This window comes from Lycium barbarum, chromosome 10 (genome assembly GCF_019175385.1).
Source record: "Lycium barbarum isolate Lr01 chromosome 10, ASM1917538v2, whole genome shotgun sequence".
In the NCBI taxonomy this organism is placed as follows: domain Eukaryota; kingdom Viridiplantae; phylum Streptophyta; class Magnoliopsida; order Solanales; family Solanaceae; genus Lycium; species Lycium barbarum.
The window spans coordinates 69,112,090-69,138,738 of record NC_083346.1 but is presented as its reverse complement, the minus strand read 5'-3'; the positions used below and the strand labels follow the sequence as shown (position 1 = coordinate 69,138,738).

The 26,649-nt window shown below is 40.7% G+C and overlaps 1 protein-coding gene and 1 long non-coding RNA gene across 2 annotated transcripts; one reads left to right on the top strand and one right to left on the bottom strand.

Moving 5' to 3' along the window:
* Nucleotides 1–1,178: 1,178 nt before the first annotated feature.
* LOC132615888 (uncharacterized) lies at nucleotides 1,179–12,401 on the top strand. Its single transcript, XR_009572883.1, has 4 exons — nucleotides 1,179–1,410; nucleotides 2,583–2,992; nucleotides 3,080–3,305; nucleotides 12,046–12,401. It is a non-coding gene; the product is annotated as an uncharacterized LOC132615888 (long non-coding RNA).
* A 9,485-nt stretch (nucleotides 12,402–21,886) lies between these two features.
* Nucleotides 21,887–24,109, bottom strand: LOC132613027 (uncharacterized). Its single transcript, XM_060327088.1, has one exon. It carries the CDS (start codon nucleotides 24,107–24,109, stop codon nucleotides 21,887–21,889), a length of 2,223 nt encoding a protein of 740 aa, XP_060183071.1.
* Between the last annotated feature and the right edge of the window lie 2,540 nt (nucleotides 24,110–26,649).

Genomic DNA, 26,649 nt, shown 5'->3' with positions numbered 1-26,649 from the left:
CCCCCTTTTGATCAGATATCAAAATTCCAATGTCATATATTGTTTAAACGAAGGGAAGCCTTGGCGTAACTAGTAAAATTGCTATCATGTGATCAGGAGGTCACGGGTTTGAGCTGTGGAAATAGCCTCTTGCAAAAATGTAGGGTAAGACTGCGTACAATAGACCCTTGTGGTCCGGTCCTTCCCCGGACCCTGCGCATAGCGGGAGCTTAGTACACGGGGATGCCCTTTTATATATCTATATCTATCTATCTATACAATATTAAAAGCATGAACTCCCTAACCTGAAAGTTAAATTACGTAAATACCCCTAATTGATTAAATTAAAATGAAATTATGAATTTACGTTTATACACCCAACTAATTATTCAAAACTTATTTTCCTAACGCTACATCATGGCGCTTCAAAATCCCCAAGAGCTGCAACTCCCCATTAGACACCAACACCGCTTCTGGAGGGAAAATTTTACCATGTGTGAGGTATGCCAACTCATACTTGTGTGAGGCGTTGTTTAATTGACAAATGGACTAGTACGGGTCCCACTTTCCAATCTATCAAAGACCCACTGTGTTTTTTTCACTGCCTACTTTCCTTCATTATCTTCTTCCTTATGCCAATCACCCACCATTAAATTCGTTTTTTCATTCCTTTTAAAATGTCTTGTTTCTCTATTTTACTTAATAAAATACAGTAAGTGTTATTTATCATTTTTATAACACGATTTAGATTCTTTTATTTCAAGGGTTTAGTTTTGAGAATGATTTTGGGGGATTTTGGTTAGTCGATCTAATTAGTTCTAGGCTTCATGTAGTGAATTTTGGATTGACTATTGTGACCAATATATAAGATTGATAATTTTTGACAAATGGTTCAGCTATGGCAAATGAAAATAAATGTGCCCAGCCCAAGTAGATAACTAGAGGCTATTAGCATAAATAATCCTGAAGGGAAAGATGGTGGGATCCTCCGGTGGTGTTTGTACAGAATTGCGCCGGTACTTCTGTTATTTGAAAGGAAAAAAATATTGAGGTGGCTGAAAAATATGAAATTTGAAGGAATTGAAAAACTCAAAAACTGGACAGTGAAATTGCAGTATATAGATGTGGTCTGCATCTAATAAAATTGGTTTCAAAGTTGATGAAAAACAGAAAATGAGGAGAGGAAAAAAAAAAGGGGGGGGGGGGGGGGGGGTAGAAAGAGGAATGCTGACATGTCATGATGGGTGGATTCCACATAATAATTCCAATTTAAAAAATCCCCTCACACACCATGTAATATTTGTGTCTCACCCGTCGTAAAACTTCTCCTTCTCGAGAGGCGCCTCAAGAAAATTGCACTGTTTAGTCTCTTCAAGAATCAGAAACAATCTAGGTTCCAACAATCTCACCCTTCCATCTTCTGGAAAACAGGTATATTCCTCTCTTTTACCAATGTTCTAATCAAATCCCTGTTGCCCTCTTTTTCAAATACTTTATGCAATTGGAATGTGTGTTCACATTCTGTTCAAGGAATAATTCTGTTCAAATTCATGAATTTAATTTAATGCTTTTCCCGCTGAATACCAATGTCGTATTAATTTATGTAAAAATTTCATACATTGTCGCCCCGCAATAAAAGCTCGACCAAATCCTTGGCCAAATCGTTCGCCCCTTCCTTCTCGCAGTAAGTTCCCCTACGTATTCGTTCTTAGATTTCCTGATTTTAGAGATTGTTCCATTGTACTTCACTCAAGTATAGTAATCTTTTAGCACTTTGTTTTATGATGAGTACAGCCCTAGCAATGTTGTAGTTCCTATTGCTTGACACTTTGGACGAAAGCAATCTCTCGCCTGCATTGATTAGAATGCTTTATAACTCTATCAATGGATCGCTGGGAAAAAAAACCTCGACAGTATCATTTAGAATGTTGTTTAACTCTATTAATGCATCGCTGGAAAAAAATACTTACATTTATGAATACAATATATACTATGTCACTGTATCGCTGTTTAACTCTATCATTGCATTGCTGGGGAAAACAACTCCTCGCCGGTATCAATTAGAATGTTCTTTAACTATATCAATGCATTGCTACAGAATAAAACTTCTTACATATGAATACCATATATACTACGTCCTGTCAATACTACTGCTTTGTCCCTTATGATGTTTCTTTTTAAAATCTATGTATCCAAAGGTTAGCATGGTTAATATGAAATTTGTTTTCCCAGTAAAAGTTATGCACAATATTCAACCGTCCATCCGTCAACATGTTACAACCTTGAGTGTCAAAATATTTTCGCTGGTGTTGTAGCTTTACAGCCGATATATGTATGTAGAATCCACTTCTTGTACCCCCTCTTAGTTGTATATGCATCTCCATGTAACTCTTTACATTATCAATATACATATTCTTTGGTTACGAACACAATGTGTTTGAAGATGCATCAAATATGCTCTCTGTCTACTAATTTAAGTTGACCGCATAATTTACGGAAGGGTTGTCATTACTACTGGCTTTTTGTGCAATGTTTTTATACCAATTACTATTTAACACAATAGGTTACGCCTATCTGAATCTAATTATTCCCTCTTCTAACAGGTTAGTAGCATCTTCCCTCTCAAAAAGTGGTAATACTCCAACTCTTTCTTATTAAAGCTATTTCAATTTGCTCAGTAAATTTGCAAAGCTACTGTCAGCACAAGTTGCATATGTTTTTTTGAAATGTTATACGCCACCATCTATTTGATATGCATGTTATAAACAAACTTGGAACCACAAATTGTATTACTATTCTTTTATTTCTTCTTTGTCCCTATAACCGTCCAGATTCAGCGCACATGGTGACTGAAAAAGAATTATCAAACAAATATGTACCTATAAGAAAAATACCAAAGTATTCATTGCAATGGGTCATGAAAGTATTGGTCACTAGACGGGGTTCAATAATACCTTACAAGAATCCTCGTCATGAAGGCATTTTCAGAACTGTCATATTAGTCGATGAGGAGGTAAAGCCATTAAGACTTTGTATTATTTTATTTTATCATTTACATTGCCTTTGTTCATGTCATCTAATGTTTCTAAACTTTTCACAGGGGACAAAGATCCAGGAACCCTATTTAAAAACATGTTGAAACATGGAAGGAGTTCCTGAAACCAAATAAGAGCTACTACATTATCATGGTCGTTTGGATCGCGTCAGCCCCAACTACTCCTCCGTGCACAAAGAAGTTGAATTGGCTTTCACCGATAACACGATAGTAAAGGAGTCCGTGCATGACGTTCCCACAACAAATTCTCAAATGTCCCTTAATTCATGAAGTAAGTCCTTTGATTTTTGTTTACATAGTCCAATTTGTTTCATGCATAATTCACACATCAAACTGAAAAAAAGATGACTGTAATTATCATATACAATAATGTCACAGTGAACAATTTAAACTCATGGGCGAAAGATCTTTAGTATCCCGTAAGCATCAATGAGAAATCTCGAAAGTTAGCGTTTAAAAGTTTTGATTTGATGGACTGCGTCTTCGAGAAACAACTTTCCGAAAGACGTTCATAGTTAAATATGCTAACATTCATACAGTTTGCAGAGTGATAGGCCGTACATCTCTGGTTCGACGTATAATTTAGTAATTCATGAACTTTACAGTAAGATCATCCTATCTTCAAAGCATAGCCCATTCTAGAGGGAGGGGTTCGTTAGTCTAACGGGCAGCATAAAACTAATCAAAATTCAATGATTTCTTACTGATTAACAGTCTGCATTACTCTGTTTTTTTGTAACTCTAATTCTTTAGTGATGCCAATAAAATGTATTTATCTTCTCGGGTCAACTTTCAGTTCTAACATTATATTTATCTTGATGCAGTCCATCAAAACTTTTAAAAGTCTAACTTTCGACATTTCTCATTGCAGTTTACTGTAACGACCCATTTGGTCGTTTAGCACTTTTAGGCCTAGTATCCCTAAAACACCCTTTTCGTGATCTAATCTTGCTGTTTATAGCTTGCGATAACGGGTGATTCGGCTATTTAATTGACGAGTAAATTTTAGAACATATGTATTTAATGTGTATTTTTTTTTTACCACAGCAAAGTATATAATTCTCTCTTCTCTTCTCTCTCCTATACCCTCAACGGTAACATCCCATCTCCCCCCCCCCCCCCCCCACCCCACCTGCCACCACGTCCGGCGACCAGACCGCGTCCGGCGACCAGGTAACTCCGGCGATCAGGTAACGCCAACCACTTTTCCGGCCAGATTTACTTTTTCTCCTTCCCTTTTCTTCATCTCCTATTCTTCTTCTCTTCTCCTTTTTTCCCCTTTTCTCTCCTTTTTTTCTAGCTGCTTTTGGCGCTGCAAGAACTCAGTCGCGCCATCGCCGGAGAATTTTCCGGCAGCCCCATCCTTTTCCCTACTGTTTTCTTTTTTTTCCTTCTTCTTTCCCTGTTCCTTTTTTCTTCCCCCCCCCCCCCCCCCCCCCCCCCCCCCCCTCCCCCCTCTCCTTTTCTCCTGTTTCAGGTATTTGGGAATAGAATTTCAACAGTGAACAGTAATTCCACAGTGAACAGTAACTCGGACGTTGAACAGTGTTTTCCGGCGGCGACCAGGTTAAGTTCAACTAGAGTTGGTACCTCCGGTTGCTATATCCATTATTTGTCCATACATTTGTAGTAACATTTTGCTAACTTTAGACTTTTGAATTTATTAGTTCATACTCTTTCTTGTGGCTTTGCTTAGTGATGGTAGACTAGGGTCATGTTCTCGTTCGGGGACGGGGGCGAGGGTTAGGAGGAGTAAGTGGGTTAAATGAGCGTCTAGGTTGAGAGTAGATTCTTGGAACATTGGGACGTTACGGGGAAGTCCATAGAGCTAGTTAAGATTCTTAAGAAGAGGAAGATTAATATAGCTTGTATCCAAGAGACCAAATGGGTAGGTCCTAAAACTAAAGAGGTAGACGGGTATAAGTTGTGGTTCTCTGGTAGGTCGAAGTATAGAAATGGGGTGGGTATTTTAGTGGATAGTGAATTAAGGGATTAGGTGGTAGAGGTTAGGAGGGTCACTGATAGGATGATGTCGATTAAGGTGGTCGTTGAAGGACTCACTTTGAACATTATTAGTGCATATGCGCCGCAAGCGGGCTTAGGCGAGGAGGAGAAGAGGCGCTTTTGGGAGGATTTGGACGAGTTAGTGGGAGGCATACCGCCTACTGAGAAGCTATTCGTGGGAGGTGATTTCAATGGACACATCGGGCCTATTTCGGGAGGTTATGATGATGTGCATGGAGGCTTTGGCTTCGGGGACAGAAATGGAGGAGGAGTCTCACTTTTGGATTTTGCAAGAGCTTTTAGGTTGGTGATAGCCAATTCGAGTTTCCCAAAAAAGGAGGAGCACTTGGTAACCTTCCGTAGTTCGGTGGCTAAAACTCAGATAGACTTTTTACTCCTTCGGAAGGATGATAAAGGTCTGTGCAAAGATTGTAAGGTCATTCCGAGCGACTATCTTACAACCCGACATAAGCTCTTGGTGATGGATTTAGGGATCAAGAGGACGAGGAAGAAGAGCAATGTGGCTAGCAAAAGATTAGAGACAAGTCATCTCTTTCATGGTCCTTCAAATTCATTGGTAAGAGGATTATTGAGTAGAGCAATGTGGATTCTGGTGTTTGCTTTTCCAGAGAAGACAAAGGAAGTTGTTTAAATATTTAGTAGTACTAAGAGTGGAGGAATAAACAATTAAAAAAAAAAGAGTAGCACCATTTAAATAAAAATGAGGCAACTTTTGACTAGGATCATTATTAGTCTTATGTGGAACCTTGGGGAAACTAATTATGTTTCACATGTGCGGTTCCCACTACCCGTTAATAGAAAATATACACATATATCTCACTTTGGCTAAACCAAAGATTTGAGAAGGAAATATGCTGCAACTTCCTTTTCCAAATATTCTAACGTCGGCCACACTAGAAAATAGGCAGTGACTTTATTTCAATTTTCTTTCTCTTGAGTAGCAAATGAAAAAGAAGTGAGCAGCAACGTACTACTCCATAAACATTAGGCTCAGTACTTAAAAGATTAAGCAAGCAGCAACGTTATATAATTTTATGACGGGTTTCGCTCACCGCTTTGATCTTATCATTTGTTTTGTCGTGTTGTTGAGTTCGGGCTTTCTTCGAAGTGATGTAAGGTGGAAGAAGAATATTTCTTGGCACATAAGGTAAGAATCCTCCTCTCCTAAATATATTCAAATTCATCTAGGTCATTGCTAAATTGTGGGAATTGATGAAAATATGAAAGAAGAAAAGTTATGTAGTAAATGTTAGGGAGACAAATTACAATATGATGTACATGATATAACATTAAAATGATATTACTAACAATGATGACAAAAAGAGATACATACAAAAGAAATAGGCATTGTGATAAATGGAAGTATGATAGACTACAATAAGAATCTGAATGCAAGGCGTAATAAATAACTGAATACATAAAGAAATAATCAAGATAAAATCGAATAGGACATAAGTAGGTAAAATCAATAATGACATGAACAGCTAAAACATATTTATTTGTCATTTGAAAATTGTGTTAATATTCATAATGTGCATGATAATAATTGTAACATAGGGCAAGTATACACTGATTACTATGTAGTAAGAATGACATAATAGAACAAACAAATAGTACTTTATCAATATACAAGAGTGGAAAGTAAAAACAATATATCTGTATAATTGTGATGTAGAAACAAAATACAATGATGTACACGAAACAGTTGAATCAATGACAGAAGTAAAGTGAATATACTAACTATAGAAATGGGTGATGGTTGGAAATTGTAGTAAATGAGCTTAACACGGTGAACACATAATAATGCAGCATAATAGTAGTGGAGGATAAAATTATGTTAATATTATAGTTGAGTTATATAACACACGAGTTATAAATAGAAATATACACAAACACATGGTGGCGATGAAAATAAAAATAAGGCAATTGGTATTGTAGTGTTAGACGCATATAACAGACTATTGATTGCAGTGTTATAGGTGGTATTGTAGTATTAGATGTACATAAGGTTGTCGATGTTGTTGTTGTGATTTGGAACTAATTTGGAGTTCGCATGGGGTGAATTATTTAGAGGAGATGCCGCCCGAATTATATGATCCTTAGATAATGGGTGAAATTATTTTTCAATAAAATTTCAAATATGCCTTTGTGGGCCCAAGGCCACTTTTTGGAGTGCGTTTTTGGATTTCGAATATAGGTATAGCAATATGGGCGCTATTAGATTCGTATTCTAACGTAGATTATATGTTTGATAGACCTTGTCCGTTCGGAAGCACTTCAGAAGGAAAAAGCTTTGGCGTGAAAGTTCGTGACACCTGTTCGGCATTGAGGTAGGTTACGGTTTACTTTATGTCTAGACTCTGGTTAGCAAAACGTATGTAGATAGTAGTGATTGACGGGGAAAGCATGATAGGTCTTCAGGCATGGTGTGGAGGTCAATTTCATCTAGGTTGATAATGTCAGCTGTTACGTGGGCTTGTCGCCATTATTGCGATATCGTTATATGAGCTTGTCACTGTGTTGTGATTTGTCTCCCTAACATTTACTACATAACCTTTCTTCTTTCATATTTTCATCAATTCCCACAATTTAGCAATGACCTAGATGAATTTCAATATATTTAGGAGAGGAGGATTCTTACCTTATGTGCCAAGAAATATTCTTCTTCCACCTTACTTCACTTCGAAGAAAGCCCAAACTCAACAACACGACAAAACAAATGATGAGATCAAAGCGGTGAGCGAAATCCGTCATAAAATTATATAACGTTGCTGCTTGCTTAATCTTTTAAGTACTGAGCCTAATGTTTATGGAGTAGTACGTTGCTGCTCACTTCTTTTCATTTGCTACTCAAGAGAAAGAAAATTGAAATAAAGTCACTGCCTATTTTCTAGTGTGGCCGACGTTAGAATGTTTGGAAAAGGAAGTTGCAGCATATTTCCTTCTCAAATCTTTGGTTTAGCCAAAGTGAGATATATGTGTATATTTTCTATTAATGGGTAGTGGGAACCGCCATCCTACCTTGGTAGGAGTAAGGTCTGCGTACATTATACCCTCCCCAGACCCCAAGATGTGGGATTTCACTGGGCTGTTGTTGTTGTTGTTGTTGGGTAGTGGGAACCGCACATGTGAAACATAATTAGTTTTCCCAAGGTTCCACACAAGACTAATAATGATCCTAGTCAAAAGTTGTCTCATTTTTATTTAAATGGTGCTACTCTTTTTTTTTTTAATTGTTTATTCCTCCACTCTTAGTACTACTAAATATTTAAACAACTTCCTTTGTCTTCTCTGGAAAAGCAAACACCAGAATCCACATTCCTCTACTCAATAATCCTCCTACCAATGAATTTGAAGGACCGTGAAAGAGATGATTTGTCTCTAATCTTTTGCTAGCCACCAAAGCAACGGTGCACCCACACTAAAATCATTATCCAAAATAATCTTTTTACTCAACCATTTTGTTTTATTTAAAAATTATCCACTCCATCAAATACCATATTTACCCACTTACGCCTTATATGTGTGCAAATAATATTTCTATGAATAAACTATTCTCACACATTAAATACATATGTTCTAAAATTTACTCGTCAATTAAATAACCGAATTACCCGTTATCGCAAGCTATAGACAGCAAGATTAGACCACGAAAAGGGTGTTTTAGGGATATTAGGCCTAAAAGTGCTAAACGGCCAAATGGGTCGTTACATCAGATACCAATTAAACAATCGCTCGTCCTCGAGCGACAAGAGAGAATGAACGCTGACGGTAACTAAAGAATCTTTAATAGGACAATGCGGGAAACCTCTACGGAATGCATCATAAACATTTCTCTCTCGCCTTACTAGCCGGAACTCCCTCTGACTTAGATAAAAGACCTAATTTTCATATTTCCAAATTTAAATTTTCCCCCATCCTCGGTTTCCGAATATAAGCACTGCTTTTGTCAAAATGTTCTAATCCTATATAACCAAACCTATGAACGTTATCGATAGGACCCACAATTTTCCTTAGAACCATACCAACCTTAGACTAAGACACAAACCTTGCCCACTCTGAACTGGTAAAGTATTCTCATTCCACTAACCCTTCTTTCATGGATAAACCCCAATTACATATGTTTTGAAACCTGTATAGGTATCTATATATAAATACCAACGTGCAGCACCTATGTTTTTCCTAGAAGTAGAAAGAAAAGAAAATGAATTCTTGAAAAAGAGAAAGAGCAGAGACGTTAGTTGCTGCTATGGGAAATTGGCTTGGTAGGTCATATTAATTCTTTCCCTATAAATAGAAATATATCATTCAACCATGTATATATATATATATATTTTGCTGCTCTCCTTTACCTTAGTAGAAAGTGGTCCCCATTTGTGGAACTTTGTTCCATTAAAATGAAGACAAAACGTTGCTGCATATTCCTTTCATAAGTAAATGACCTTTCTTTTATAAATATGAGTCCTTTCATAGTGGACCTTGGGGTCCACTTTCATAATTTACTTCAATGATTACCCTCTCATCTAAATATGTCACCTACATGAATATGACACATATGCCACTAGTTGATGCCACCAGATTTATATATATATGAGTCATTTGTCATCCTACTATAATTATTATATAATTCCTTATTCACAATCTCTGAAATTATGATCACTTAAGGCTGCCAACAAAACACAACAACACGTTGTGGCTCTTTTTTTTTATATATATATATATATATATATATATATATATATATATATATATATATATATATATATATATATACAAGCTTGCCACTTTTCCTCTCATTATGCCTAAAAACGTGGAAATAAAGATAATGATGGAATCCGCTTTACATTTGGCTTTATTTGGCCCATGTCCACCACTTAGTCAATTACTCAATCAAAATGGTAAATTAGAACACTTATTTTATGTCATTCATGGAAATATTAAAGTTGACCTGTAGCACATGACTGTAATTACAAAATGAAAAATTCTACCAAGGCTTAATACTATATTAATGGTTATGTGAAAAGATAAATGGACAAGAAAAGGGAGTTATTGTTACCCCTCGGAAAATTTCCCGTTGGTACGCAAGTGAACGAACTAATGATGTGTGCGAGGAGTGTGAGTGTATAATGTTTCATGATCAATGTGCGTGAATGGACGAGAATGATTAGAATGAAAAGTCGAGAAATGAGAAAAATTGAAAGTTGGCAAAACTGCTCAGTGGTCGTATAGTGCAAAATACGGACCGTAAAGTGCAATACGGTCCGTAAACTTGAAGTCGTAAACTACCATGCAAGGCTTCGACTTTCTGCCAGCCGAGGAAATGGTTAAATACGACCTGGTGGACGGACCGTAAAGTGATTTACGGCCCGTAAACCATGGTCGTAAACCACCATGAAGGCAGCCCAGCTTCTGGTTCTGGAAATGGATAAATACGCCCATGGAGGACGAGCCGTATAGTGGAATACGGTCCGTAAATCTCCATGGACGACCACTGTTCACCCAGCACAGATTTTCCAATTCATTAAATATGAGGATCAAGACTTATTTTATTTCATTACAACATTACACCACTTCTCTCTAAAACTTCTCTCTACATTTATTATATGAGTTTTCAAGGATTATAAGCCATCAATAACATTAAGACAAGTGAATCAAGGATAAGGGAATCATCAAGGATCATCCAAGTCAAGAAATCCAAATGGAGAAAAACTAGGGTTTTGCTCAAAGAGGAGTATTATCAACCAAAGCTTGTTCCTACAACTTCTAAGGTAAGATTCATGATTTTTACAAGATGTTTAAGGTATTGGAGAATTAAAATACATGGATTGTAGAAAATGTGGTCAACTAGGTCATGAATGATGAATAGTGACATTTTGAGAAATAGTTTGAATTGAGTTATGAATGTTGTTGTGTTGTGATATGAATGTGTTATAAATGGTATTAAGATCATGAACTAAACACTTTAGACGAATGGACGAAGATGGGTGTTATGACCATGAATGTGGGTGAATTAGAGGCAAATTGAGGAACCTAGATAATGTGGATAATGTGAATGACTAATGGCCATTGTCATGATATTAATGAAGGTATAAACGCTAGCATTGGAAGGGAACATGCAAGTGTAGAATAGTTCGACGGAAAGGTATATAAGGCTAACCCTTCTTTCATAAGGCATGGTTCTTGGCCAAATTTCTAATTCCTCTACATGAGTATATTGTATTCAAATGATTGACACTCCGAACTCATAAGCTCACGATCCTTAACATGTACTACGATTGTACTACGCCCCTCATATGACGAGTAAGCCTAAGATATGGATGTAGCAACAATGACGATGATAGTGATGACGATGATAATAATAATGATGCTAAAGGTGCCTAAGGGCTATTATATTCACCTGTGCCTATGAAGGGCTATAATGACACCCCGAGCTTATAATGCCGGGTAGAATATATGTATATGGATGTATATATGTATATGATTATGTATAAAGTATGTATACGATTACGTAACGCGCGCACACTTCTGCAGATGGTACGGATAACCCTGAAGCCTTGGTAGGGCCAGGTAGAAATAACATTGAGCCTTGGTTGGCTAAGTACGTATGAAACACCGAACCTTATGGTCGGGCACGCTATGTATGTATATAAGTGTATGGCTAGGTATATAATATGAATATGAATGTGAAAAGACTATGTATACGAATGTGAATAAGGACATGTATATGAATATGAGCACAAGTATGGTACGAGTACTATTATGGAATACGGATGATGACGTAGGTGTACAAATACGTATGAAAAATGGAAAGTCCTACGAAAGGTAAGTAAGTGCCATGACGATGACATTATTGTCTCCCCTCCTATGCTATTTCTTCTGTTATGTATTATGCTTATGTATATATCGATGTTGCTCATACTTTACATACTCAGTACATTCTTCGTACTGACGTCCTTTTGTTTGTGGACGCTGCGCCATGCCCGCAGGTGCACAGGGAGACAGGCTTGATCCATAGCCGCTTATCCAGAGATTGCATAGCAGAGCTCCATTTCTTTCGGAGCCGCAGCTTTTGGGTATTCATTCTTTTGTGTAAATAATTATGGGCATAGCGGGGTCCTGTCCCGCTCATACGATATGTCATACTCTTAGAGGCTCGTAGTCATGTGTATGTGGGTAGAGATGTTCGGCCATGTCGGCCCATGTTTTGTATATCTTTTGTTGGCCTCGTCGGCCTTGTACTTACGATGTGGCATAGATGCCTATGATATGTTAAATGATGATGGTCGTCTAATGGGATCAATATGATTAACGATAAGAGAAGCACGAATTGACTTATGGTTCACCTAGATGTTATGTTATGTACAATAAGGGTGTGCCCGGGTGGGGTAGCACCGGGTGCTCGTCGCGGCCCCCTAGCCGGGTCGTGACAAAAGCACCGAGTGCTCGTCGCGGCCCCCTAGCCGGGTCGTGACAGTTATCCGCTTTGCCAAGAAAAGCTATGAACAGATGCTGCAATTCTCCATATTCATAAAAAGCAAATTGAACCCACAATCATTACTAATATCATCTTTGACATGAAAACTATAACCTAACCACTAAGCACATGGAGGATTAATTATATTACACCAAGAATCAATCATTGGAAGAAATCCTTACTTGCACAGTTGAGTTCCTAGAATTCTTGTTGGAACGTTTCTGCTCTAAAAAAAAAAGAATTATTCCAAAGCTAAAGGTGTTGCTGCCAACGTATTGCTTTTCAATTTCATTCTCAAAGTTAAAGTTGCTGCCAACATTTCTACTCCTCTTAAAATAAATAACTCCCATTTGTTAGATAAAGAATTGGACTCCATATAATGGACCGTGAGCTGTACATCATAGCCATTACTTTACTATACTCTATTCCTATCCTAATGATGCCTACTTGTATATATTTACATAATGACTTGTAATCACTGCCACCACACCACTATAAGTACATAGTCCCACTTTGTTTTCCTATAATTTCACGTGTAGGTGTGGTTGACAACAAGTCACCATTCTAGTTATAATTATTTAAGTTCCTTCTACTTTTTCATATTTCTTTTGGAACATAACGTGCACAAAACAAGGGGTAGTGAGCTTGGCCCACTTACTTACTCCACTAATTCATACACAATTTCATATATTAAATCCTTAATTAAATTTCCATACGTTGCAGTTAATCTCTAAGAAGATAAAACAACGTTGCCTTAAATATAGATATATAAGTACTGTACGTTTTCCTTGGTATTCTTTGTTTTGTTAGCTGAAAATTATTCATCATCCATAGTGATATGTATCCCAAAGTTCAACAAAGTGTAGTGGCCAACCTCTTCCTTTTTACACGTGAACATCATAGGGAGACACTTATACTTGTCCATATAATGCCAAGAACTACTCCTCCCTTCACACGTTGAGAAGGGAGTAGATATATATATATATATATATATATATATATATATATATATATATATATATATATATATATATATGTATGTATGTATGTATGTATGTATATATATAAAACGTGGCTGCTTACACAATTAAAGCTACTGCCTAACTTCTTATAATGTTTCATCCACTAATTGTTGTCCAACAATTTAAAATTAATTTGTTTGTTAAATGACCACTCCACTACATCTATACCCTATTCCCACCTTTTCATAATTATGTTCCACTGCCACCAACCTTTAGAAAGGAAAAGTCATAGCACTAATCCATTAATCAAATTATTTTTATCCTTTATCCCCACTACAATCCAACATTAATAACAAAAATGCCCAGCTGTTCCGTCTCGTTTCTCGTGCCAACTGATCCCAAAACTCTCTTTTGATGCTTCCAACAGATTCCTTGTGAAATTTCACTCAAGTTAGGCTTTTGAATCACTCAATTTGACCTTATAATGAATGAGATATGGTGGTTTCAAGTTTTGCAAAGAATGCAGATTTTTAATACGAATTTCAGTAGCCATTTCGCAACTTTTAAGCAAAATTACACCAGAAAAAAAAAAAACCAGCAATGAATTCTTTTAGTAAGATTGTCATATCTCCCTCATATGATGGCGAAACGCGAGGAGACTTGCTGCTACAGCTCCGAAATTACGATACGGATCTAACGGTTCAGTCGAAACACGTTTCCCCAAAATAAATAATTTATCCAAAATACCATAAGAACTCTTACTTTGCTATACGCTTCCCAAAACCGATCATATCATCGAACAAATCGCTCTTATTAAGCCATAAATGCACTCTTGCCCCTTCCGACAAAACCCAATACTATAAATATGGAGATCCTATGACCCTATGAATCGCCTTTCCCATCTCTTCAACCAACCTCACAATAACGAGCCTAATCACGACTCCACACAGCTGAAACCTCAAGTCATAGCTAGAAACCAAACTTAGTTACGCATCTAAATTAGGACAACACAGCTCGTACCGTACCACAACATGTCGTAAACAACCGTTCGCGCAAGAATTTAAGGACGAGCTCCCATCATCCGGGAGAAGGTAAAACAGAGAAGTTCAGATATCAATTGGGATCAACTAGATACCAATTTGAATGAAGTAGCACGAAATAATGAAAGAATCTGAAGTTTCCTAGATGTCCCATAGCCTCCCAATTATAAGTGTGGCGCGCAACACACCCATAAGTAGGACTCTACTAGACATTGCTCTTGTACTTATAGACCGGGTAACCTAAACTCTGATACCAACTTGTCACGACCCAAATCACGGATCATGCGGGCACCCACACTAACCCTCCCTGGTGGGCGAACCCTTCAGGTAACTACCTTAATTTGATACAACATGCAGAATAAATACTTTTATTATAAGAAATTCCCAAAACCTAGTCTAGACTCATACAAGAGCTTCTAAGAAGTTTACAATTTGAAGTAGATAACAGACTCAAACTGGATACGACTTCTGTTTAAGGATGGAGAACAACAGAAATCTAAGGAGAGACTCTGGGTTGCAAGATCTCAAATAGCTCACCCAAACGCCTTTGACGAATGCCTCGAAACGGTCGTGAGACTCCGAATACTACCTGAAAATAACCCTACACTCCACAAAGAGTGTAGCAAGAGTAGTATGAGCATAACACAAGGCTCGTAGGTATCATAGGCCGACAATGGTTAGTTCACGCATATAAACAAGAAGCAACTAACAAGTAAGCAGATAAGTAATCAAACACAGTCCCAACTCTAGCACATATAAAAGTCTAGCGGTACGATAGTCACAAGGGATTTCAAATCTCAGGTTATAAGCCTAGGGGAAAATCTCCAAACCTCGAGTCATCAAGTCTCTAAAATAATTACTTACAACAACTCAATAATTCAAAAATTAAAATCAATCAGAGAATGTGCCATGCAATCACATGAATAGCAATTCAAATGGAGTGCCTTGCAATGTCGTGCTATGTAAATGTTATGCAATGCAGTAGTCACCTCTCATGCTCCACTCTCGTACACACATACTATGGCAATGCCTCATAGTCATGACCCATGGGGGACCCGCGAAGTCCATGTACCACTCGTGCTCTCCGGCAGAAACATCGTAGGCTATCAATTTCTCTCAATCTCCAGCAAAGACCTCGGCGTCTCTCAATCATATTCAATCTCCGGCAAAGACCTCGGAGTCTCGCTGTCACTCTCAATCTCCGACAAATACCTCGGAGTCTCTCTATCACTCTCAATCTCCGGCAAAGACCTCGGAGTCTCTCAATCACTCTCCTCACCATTAGGAAAACAGAAAAGTAATATGGAAGCATGTCATGCATGATATCAGTATCAACAATATCACCAATATGCAATAAACAAGTACAAGTCATATTATTGTCCATGGCTCAATAATCAATATTACCCTTCCCTTTCATAAGGTGAGTGAGCTAGTATGTGATAAAGATACAACTAGGTGATAATTACATCAACTAACACATAAAATATGGGATGCATGCCTCGCATGAAATCAACCTCAATAATCACCGCAGTTGTCGGTTTCAAGGTTATTACTGAGAAACTGAATATTGAATTACACTTCCCAGTATGAATCTATGAAACCTACGACTGCGGTGATTATTGAGGTTGATTTCATGCGAGGCATGCATCCCATATTTTATGTGTTATTTGATGTAATTATCACCTAGTTGTATCTTTATCACATACTAGCTCACTCACCTTATGAAAGGGAAGGGTAATATTGATTATTGAGCCATGGACAATAATATGACTTGTACTTGTTTATTGCATATTGGTGATATTGTTGAGACTGATATCATGCATGACATGCTTCCATATTACTTTTATGTTTTCCTAATGGTGAGGAGAGTGATTGAGAGACTCCGAGGTCTTTGCCGGAGATTGAGAGTGACAGAGAGACTCCGAGGTATTTGTCGGAGATTGAGAGTGACAGCGAGACTCCGAGGTCTTTGCCGGAGATTGAATATGATTGAGAGACGCCGAGGTCTTTGCCGGAGATTGATAGCCTCCGAGGTTTCTACCGGAGAGCACGAGTGGTACATGGACTTCGCGGGTCCCCCATGGGTCATGACTATGAGGCATTGCCATAGTATGTGTGTACGAGAGTGGAGCGTGAGAGGTGACTACTGCATTGCATAACATTTACATAGCACGACATTGCAAGGCACTCCATTTGAATTGCTATTCATGTCATTGCATGGTACATTCTCTGATTGATTTTAATTTGTGAATTATTGAGTTGTTGTTGTAAGTAATTATTTTAGAGACTTGATGGACTCGAGGTTTGGAGATTTTCCCCTAGGCTTATAACCTGAAATTTGAAATCCCTTGTGACTATCGTACCGCTAGACTTTTATATGTGCTAGAGTTGGGACTGTGTTTGATTACTTATCTGCTTACTTGTTAGTTGCTTCTTGTTTATATGCGTGAACTAACCATTGTCGGCCTATGATACCTACGAGCCTTGTGTTGTGCTCATACTACTCTTGCTACACTCTTTGTGGAGTGTGGAGTTATTTTCAGGTAGTGTTCGGAGTCTCACGACCGTTTCGAGGCATTCGTCAAAGGCGTTTGGGTGAGCTATTTGAGATCTTGCAACCCAGAGTCTCTCCTTAGATTTCTGTTGTTCTCCATCCTTAAACAGAAGTCGTATCCAGTTTGAGTCTGTTATCTACTTCAAATTGTAAACTTCTAAGAAGCTCTTGTATGAGTCTAGACTAGGTTTTGGGAATTTTTTATAATAAAAGTATTTATTCTGCATGTTGTATCAAATTAAGGTAGTTACCTGAAGGGTTCGCCCACCAGGGAGGGTTAGTGTGGGTGCCCGCATGATTCGTGATTTGGGTCGTGACATTTACAGGATCTTTCGCTCATGAGTTTAAATTGTTCACTGTGATATTTTTGTATAAGACAAGTACAATCATCTATTTCCAGTTTGATGTGTGAGAACTTGCTTTTAAAATTAACTTATTTGGGAGATTTTGTTTATGTCATAGGATGAGCCTTTAACTGCTGGATCGATTGAAAAATAAATGTTGTTCATATTTATGGGTTCTGCTGAAATTCATGAATACAATTAAATTATGTGTCTGGTGAATACCACTGCTTTGTCCCTTATGATGTTTCTAATAAAAATCTATGTATCAAATGGGTAGCATGGTTAATGCGAATCAATTGAACCCATTGTTGCGTGCGTTCATGAGTAAGAAACACCGAGAAATTTCCTTCATACATTTTTACGAAGATTTGGCTAAGACGACGAATACAATTTCCAACCACATTTTCCAGCCAAACAAACTGGACAACTCTTTTTACGGCGCCATTGTCCATCGAGTGATAGATGAAGACTGTCGGAAGAATCCTTACATGTGTGAACTAGATGTCGAACATTATTATAATTTGCAACAAAGGGATAATAGAACCAAGTTCTTGAGATTAGAAAAAAAGGTCTCCTAAAATTAAAATCTTACTGGTGCTGCAATCTGTTTGCCCAGTAAAACCTATGCATGAAATTCAACTGTCCATCCGGGAACATGTTACAGCCTTGAGTGTCAAAATGTGTTTCTGCTGTTGTAGCATTAAAACCGACATATGTATCCACTATCCAGAATGTTACTCCCTGTACCACGTCTTAATTGTATATGTATCTCCATGTAACTCTTGACATTATCAATATACAAAATCTTTGGTTATAAACACAATGTGTTAGAACATCTTTTAAATAAACTTCATGTCTACTAAGATATTTAAGTTGGTCGTCTATTTCACGCAATGGTTTCCATTCTGCTAATTTATCGTGCAAAGCTTTTATACCGATTAGTATCTCCCTCATTTGTTTACGATTGTCAGAAGATCTAATTTCCTCCTCTTCTAACAAGTTATTAGCATCTTCCCTCTCAAAAGTGGTAATACTCAAACTCCCTAATAAAGCTACGTCAATTTGCTCACTGCATTTACAAGCCTACTGCCAGCAGAAGTTGCATATATCATTTGAAATGCTCTAAGCTACTATCAGATGTACAAAAAATGCCAATAATTCGGAAAAGCCAATGGGACATCCAGGTGAAGTTACTTATACATAATAAAAAGTAAACCAAAATCACCTCCACATGTATAATATAAATACGTATGTGTATTGTTACGCGGCGCCTTCCTGAGACTTCTTGGAAGGGCGACGTAAGGCTAAGCAACCGATGATTCCAAGGTTACTGTCCGCCAACCGGGGTCCCCTCCGCACGCTAGACGAGACTGTCAGTGCCGTGCGGGAAAACCAATGTCAAGAGCAATTGAGAGAACAGGAAAGTGAATTGAGAAAATAGTTGTTTGCATTAATGAAAGCTATTACAAAGAAAGCAAGCGGTGTCGAGGGGGAGAGACACCAGTACAGAGAATTGATTGCTTGCTTGAAAGTTTTGATTGCTTGATCCCCCCTAATAATGCTTTAAAAATAAAAACCTAAGTCATAGAACTAGACATAGACTTGCTAGAGAAACACAATCAAAATACATAAAGTAAACTACTCTATAATTACAACAAAAAGGAGACCTAACTAGAGCAGGTCCATGTGCACCCTCGGTCGGGGCACTGTCATGCGCGCACGCACTGGGGCGCGGGCACTGGGCGCTGAGCGCTGGCACTGTAGCAGAGCTACATTGACACTGGGCGCTGGGCACGCGTTGGGGCGCGGCCAGCGCAGGAGCACGCGCGAGGGGCATAGATGGGGTGACATAGGCAGAAGCAACCTTGTCACTTGGGGCGTCCGAGACCACGGGGCCGTCCATGGCGCTAGGCGCTGAGAGGCTTGCCATGGCGCCATGGGGCGCGCCCAAGGGGTCATGGGGCATGGCTGGAAAGCCGCCCATGACATTCTCCCCCACCTGAGTTGGCGACGTCCCCGGCGCCTTGCTTGCAAGATAGTCATCGATCAGGTGCTTGTAGGCTTTGAGGCTGGTGCCCCTCTCCCATGTATTTTCTTCGGCATCACATCCCAGCCATTTCACCAGGAACTCCTGGTGATCTTTTCTTGAGGCATGTATGACTCGATCGTTGAGGATGGCTTCTACCACCCTTTTCCCCGTTGCTTGTGGGCCTCGAATACTGGGTATTGTGAGCTGGCTGCGTGAAGGATCGTCTGTGTATTCTCGAAAAGGCTTCAAAAGACTGACATGGAACACAGGATGAATCTTCCACCATGCTGGGGTAGCCACCCGGTATGCTACCTTCCCGATGCGCCTCTCAATGGACAGAGGTCCAATGTATTTTTGTAATAGGCGGGGGTCATGGACCCCTGCAAATAGGTATCTCTTTGGGATCTTCACCATCACCTTGTCTCCAACCTGATATTCCACAAAGCGACGATTCTGATCGGCATGTCTCTTCATCCGCTTTTGTGCCTTGACTAGATAGCTCCGCACTATCTCTAAGTTCTGCTTCCATTCTTTCGATAAGCTAGCTGCTCGTGGAGATTTGGCCATATTTGGGGCATTCACAGTGTGTGGGAGTAGCGGTTGCTGCCCGGTAACAATTTCGAAAGCGCTCTTGTTTGTGCTGGAGCTCTTTTGTGAATTGAAACACAATTGGGCCGTATCCAATAGCTTCACCCAATTCTTCTGCGAGCCGGTAACAAAGTGCCGCAGATATTCCTCTAACATGCCATTGAACCGCTCCGTCTGACCATCGGATTGCGGGTGAAAACTCGAGCTATGACTCAGTTTAGACCCTAAGCACTTGAAGAGCTGGGTCCAAAAGTTGCTGGTGAAGCGAGAGTCGCGATCACTAACAATATCCTTGGGCAGACCCCAATATTTGACAACATGGGTGAAGAAGAGTCGAGTTGTTTCCTCTGCTGATATATACTTGGGTGCTGCAATAAAAGTGGCATACTTAGAGAACCGATCAACCACGACCAAGATAGTCGTGAGGTCTCCAACCTTGGGCAAACCGGTGATGAAATCCAATGAGACGCTTTCCCAAGGCCTCTTTGGGACAGGTAATGGCTCCAACAGGCCCGCTTGTGTTAAGCGGTCAGACTTGTCTTTCTGGCATACTAGGCAAGTTTTCACATACTGAGCGACATCATCTGCCATCTGGGGCCAATAATATGCACGGCGTAGCAGTGCCATGGTACGTTCTTATCCTGGGTGGCCCGCCCATAGAGTATCGTGACATTCCATCAGGAGATTCCTCCGCAGATCTCCTCCTTTAGGGACATAAAGGCGGTTCCCCTTTGCCTTCAGGAACCCGTCCTCCATGTAGAACTGGCGAGTTTTTCCTTGACCTGCTAAGTCAACCAAATATTGTGCAGAAGGGTCCTTGGTGAGAAGATCCTGGATTTGATCTTTTATGGTGGTAGCCATCTCACTCCCCCTAAGGGTGGCGAGTAGGCATACCGACGCTAGATCAGCCCTTCGACTTAGTGCATCCGCAACATGGTTGGTCTTCCCGCTTCGATATTCCAGGTTGAAGTGAAATTCTGCCAGAAGTTCCTGCCATCTGGCCTGGCGGCCATTCAGTTTTGGCTGGGTCATGAAATGACTGACAGCCGTGTTGTCCGTCTTCACCACAAACGGACACCCGAGAAGATAGTGCCTCCAAAGGCGCAAGCAGTGGACGACAACCAATAATTCTTTCTCATGGGCCGCATAGCGCCGTTCCGCGTCCTTCAACTTTCGACTCTCATATGCTATTGGGTGCCCCTCTTGTAGTAAAACTCTGCCCAAGGCGTAATCAGAGGCATCCGTCTGAACTTCGAATGGTTTGGTCAAGTCGGGCAAGGCCAAAATAGGACTACTAGACATAGCCGCTTTTAGTGAGTTGAAGGCGTCTGTTCTCTTTGGCGACCAGTCCCAAGGTGTGATCTTCTTGAGGAGCTCTGTCAGTGGTAATGCAATGAGGGAGTAGTTCTTGACGAACCGTCGATAAAAATTGCATAGGCCAAGGATCGCCCGCAAGGCATGGATATCCTTGGGTGGCGGCCAATCTGTGACAGCCTTGATCTTTTGTTGGTCCATCTTGATGCGACCTTCTTCCACAACATGCCCGAGGAAGTCAATCTGTTTTTGGGCAAAGGAGCATTTGGACAGCTTTACGTACAATTCATGCTCTCGCAACCGAGTTAGGACTTTCCTCAGGTGCTCCAGGTGTTCGTCCAACGTTTTGTTGTACACCACAATGTCGTCCAGGTATACCACCACAAATTCATCAATGTATTCTCGGAATACCTGGTTCATTAGTGTGCAAAACGTGGCCGGAGCATTGGTCAAACCGAACGGCATGACCAGGAAGTCGAACGAGCCATATCTTGTCACACATGTCGTCTTGGACTTGTCTCCTTAGGCAATGCGGACTTGCCAATAACCTGTCTTCAGGTCTATTTTGGTGAACACTATGGCGCCGCCCAGTCTATCAAACAAGTCCGCCATTAGTGGTATGGGGTACTTGTTCTTCACGGTGATCTTGTTGAGGGCTCGATAGTCAACCCAGAGCCTTAGGGTACCGTCTTGTTTCTTTTGGAATAGCACAGGTGACCCATAAGGCGATTTGGAGGGCACAATGATCCCCGTGTCCAGCATCTCCGTCAACTGTCTCCGAAGCTCGGTGAGTTCGGGTTGTGACATTCTGTAGGGTGCTCGGGCAGGTGGCTTTGCACCCGGCACCAATTCAATTTCATGATCGACCGTCCGCCTAGGCGGGAGTCGTTTCGGCATGTCTTGCGGCATGACATCCTCAAACTCCTTCATGAGCTCCTTCACGGGCATTGGAATGGGACCCGAAGAACGCTCAATCTCTTCGACGCAGAGGGTAGCTAGGAATGTGGGTTCTTGTCGCTGGACCCCCTTCTTCAGCTGCAATGCAGAGATATTTCCTGAAGCCATCTTTATGGTTGTGCAGGGGACAATGCAGGGTTTGGCCCCGTTTGCTCCCATCATCAGAAGCACATCCGCATAGGGTATAGGAATGATGTTAGTTTGTCTCATGAATTCCAACCCCACTATCAAGTCGAAGTCGTCAATGATCACTACCCGCAAGTCGAACTTGCCTTCGTAAAGGCCCATCTTTACCGGCACTCCTTTGGCTATTCCACCTACCAATTGGGGCGGTGAGTTGATAGCTTTGACACGACCCTTACCTTTTCCAACAACCAGGCCAAGGCGTTCTACTTCTGTGGTGGCCAGATAGTTGTGCGTAGCACCTGTGTCTATCATGGCCTTAATAGGCTTGCCATTTACTCTCAAGTCGACAAACATCAGGGTCTTCTCCCTTTTGGGAGGAGGCCCCTTGCCTGCCTTTGTCTTTCCCTTCTTGGCAGTTGAGCTTGGGTCTCTCTTTTTGCATATGCCGGCACTGGTACCCCCTACGGTATTGGAAATAGAACAAACAAGTGCATTGAAGGCACCTATTGGTTCTGTTTGATCCGCATCATCCTCATCATCGTCCATCCCATCATCCAAAATTTGATGGGCGTTCATCTGTGCCTGCGGGCACTCCTTGTTCCAATGTGGTCCGCCACAAGTATGACATCCTGTGGGGGGCGGAGGCCTCCGCCCCCGATCATTATTGTGAGACGCAGCACTATTGCTGCCTGAGGAGGAACCTTTAGATTTGGCTGCACTCCGATCTCCCCCACTTTTGCTGGGGCCAGTATTGTAGGATTGGCCTCCTTTGAATCCCCCACGGCCTGGTGCTTGAGGTCTATCCTTTCGAGTATCCACTTGGTAGTCGCTGAGGCACTCCGCAGCTTGGATAGCTTTGGGCAAAGAGTCAACCCTTTGTCTTTGTATTTCCATGCGGGCATAGGGTTTCAAGCCTTCCATGAACGTAAAAAGCTTGTCCTTGTCACCCATGTCCCTTATGTTCAGCATGAGGGCAGAGAACTCGCGAACATACTCTCGAACTGACTTCGTTTGCCTGAGTTCGCGAAGTTTCCTTCGTGCATTATACGCGACGTTCTCGGGGAAGAACTGTAAGCGAATGGCTGCTTTTAGTTCTTCCCATGTCTCAAGAGCGTCCTCACCCACCTTAATGGCTTCGTATTTCACCCGCCACCAGAGTTTGGCATCACCCTGTAGATACATGGCAGCAGTTGCTACCTTCCCGGACTCCTCCAATTCTCCCACAGCGTCGAAGTATTGCTCAATGTCCAAGATGAAGTTTTCCACCTCTTTGGCATTTCGAGCGCCCTGATAGGGTTTTGGTTCAGGAATCTTGAGCTTCGGGGTTGTTGCGACAGCGGGTGCCGCGCCCCCAATAGGATTGCCTCCTCCTCGGAGTAGGCCTTGTAAGGCAGCGTTGACAACATTGAGCTGATTGGTCAAGTCGTCGATGGCTCCTTGCATGGCAGTCAGTCTGTCTGCCTCCTGAGTCCTCTGGGCGAGGTCCTCATCTCTTTGGATGGTAGCCGTCCGCGCGGCTGCATCCGTGTCAGTAGCTATATTCACAATGTCTTGTTCGGCCTGCCGCATCCTGCGGTCCAGGTCCTCCACCCTTTTGGTCACGGGTCGAAATCTATTGACCGCAGTTTCCAAAATCAAGAGGCGGTCTCCATGGTTCACCATGGTCAGAAAATGATAACAATAGCAACGTGTTCCCTCGTCCGATGTCGAGCCTAAGCTCTGATACCAACTGTTACGCGGCGCCTTCCTGAGACTTCTTGGAAGGGCAACGTAAGGCTAAGCAACCGATGATTCCAAGGTTACTGTCCGCCAACCGGGGTCCCCTCCGCACGCTAGACGAGACTGTCAGTGTCGTGCGGGAAAACCAATGTCAAGAGCAATTGAGAGAACAGGAAAGTGAATTGAGAAAATAGTTGTTTGCATTAATGAAAGCTATTACAAAGAAAGCAAGGTGTCGAGGGGGAGAGACACCAGTACAGAAAATTGATTGCTTGCTTGAAAGTTTTGATTGCTTGATCCCCCTAATAATGCTTTAAAAATAAAAACCCAAGTCATAGAACTAGACATAGACTTGCTAGAGAAACACAATCAAAATACATAAAGTAAACTACTCTATAATTACAACAAAAAGGAGACCTAACTAGAGCAGGTCCATGTGCACCCTCGGTCGGGGCACTGTCATGCGCGCAGGGCACTATGCGCGCGCGCACTGGGGCGCGGGCACTGGGCGCTGAGCACTGGCACTGTAGCAGGGCTGCATTGACACTGGGCGCTGGGCACGCGTTGGGGCGCGGCCAGCGCAGGAGCGCGCGCGAGGGGCATAGATGGGGTGACATAGGTAGAAGCAACCTTGTCACTTGGGGCGTCCGAGACCACGGGGCCGTCCATGGCGCTAGGCGCTGAGAGGCTTGCTATGGCGCCATGGGGCGCGCCCAAGGGGTCATGGGGCATGGCTGGAAAGCCGCCCATGACAGTATGTGTGTGCACGTAGATGTGTGTATATTATATTATTTGTCATATATTATTTTATATTTACTGGTATGTGAAGTTTTTCGATCATAAATGATTACTATGTGCTCATTTGTGGGTACACTATGAAATGAACAATGGTCTTTTAGCCATTCTATTTAAGAAATATGTTGATCAAAATTTTGTACAACTTCTACAAGATGCTACTTTCAGTCGCCAACAATTTCTTGACATATATGCGATGGTAAAAAGGAGGAGGCCACAGTTCCTTAAAGACGTCAAATTTATGCACCGATGATCAATGTTGCTCATGTTGATCACATTTAAAATGTGTTGTACTTCATTCATTAATGTATAATTATTTACTCAGCACTGTGTTATAATAACATTAATACTATTATTTACAATATCATGTATTACATGACTTGACATTCACGTGCAACGCACGTGCCGAGAAACTAGTATTATTTTAAATGGAAAAGGGTCAAATATACCCCTGTACTATCAGAAAAGGGTTAAATATACCATTCGTTATACTTTGGGTCCAAATATACCCTTTTCGTTATACTTTGGGTTTAAATATACCCTTCTGTTATATTTTGGGTCCAAATATAGCCCTCCCCCGTTAAAATTGTCCATGGTGGACATGAGATATGACGTGGCACTGACAACTCGGTGAGGTGGACACCACATGGCATGCCACCTCACTACCCCAACCCATTTACCCCACTCTTCCCCTTCTTCCTCCACCACTAGCATTTCCTCCCCTCCACAACTTTGCCGCCCTTAACACCACCATCCCCACCTTCATCATTAACTGAACAGTTCCCAAAAAATAGTCTTTTTTTAAATATTTTGAAACAAAATCAAGAATCCAATTGGAAAAAAAAAGTAGTTTTTCTCCGTTGCAACCCAAACAGACTTAACACCACCGACTAACTAACCAAGACCCTCTTGTAAAATAGTCTGATATTACAAATTTTGAAGAAAAAAACCACGACTCAAATTGTAAAAATTCTCCTTTGAAACATAAACAAGCTTAACACCATTAACTGACAAATACCCACTTCATAAAATAGTCTGTTTTTTTTTTTTAAATATTGAAGCAAAATCAAGAACCCAATTGGAAAAAAAAGTAGCTTTTCTGCTTTGCAAGGCAAACAAGCCTAATACCATTGACTGAATAATACCCACTTCAGAAATAGTTTTTTTTTTTTTTTTTTTTCAATTTGAGATGGTGGTGTGGTGGTGCTAATGGTGACAAAGGTTGTGGAGGGGAGGAAATGGTAGTGGTGGAGGAAGAAGGGGAAGAGTGGGGTAAATGGGTTGGGGTGGTGAGGTGGCATGCCATGTGGTGTCCACCTCACCGAGTTGTCAGTGCCACGTCATATCTCATGTCCACCATGGACAATTTTAACGGGGGAGAGGTATATTTGGACCCAAAATATAACAGAAGGGTATATTTGAACCCAAAGTATAACGAAAAGGGTATATTTGAACCCAAAGTATAACGAAGGATATATTTAACCCTTTTCTGATTGTACAGGGGTATATTTGACCCTTTTCCGTATTTTAAAAGTATGAATATAAATGTTAGTTGATCAAAATAACCTTAAAATATTGAACGACTTTTATATCCTTACTATTACTATCAACATTTAATTACTAATAATCCTAATTCTATCAAACTCCTATCATCAAGCCTTTACTAAACTCATTGCCAATTTTATTTC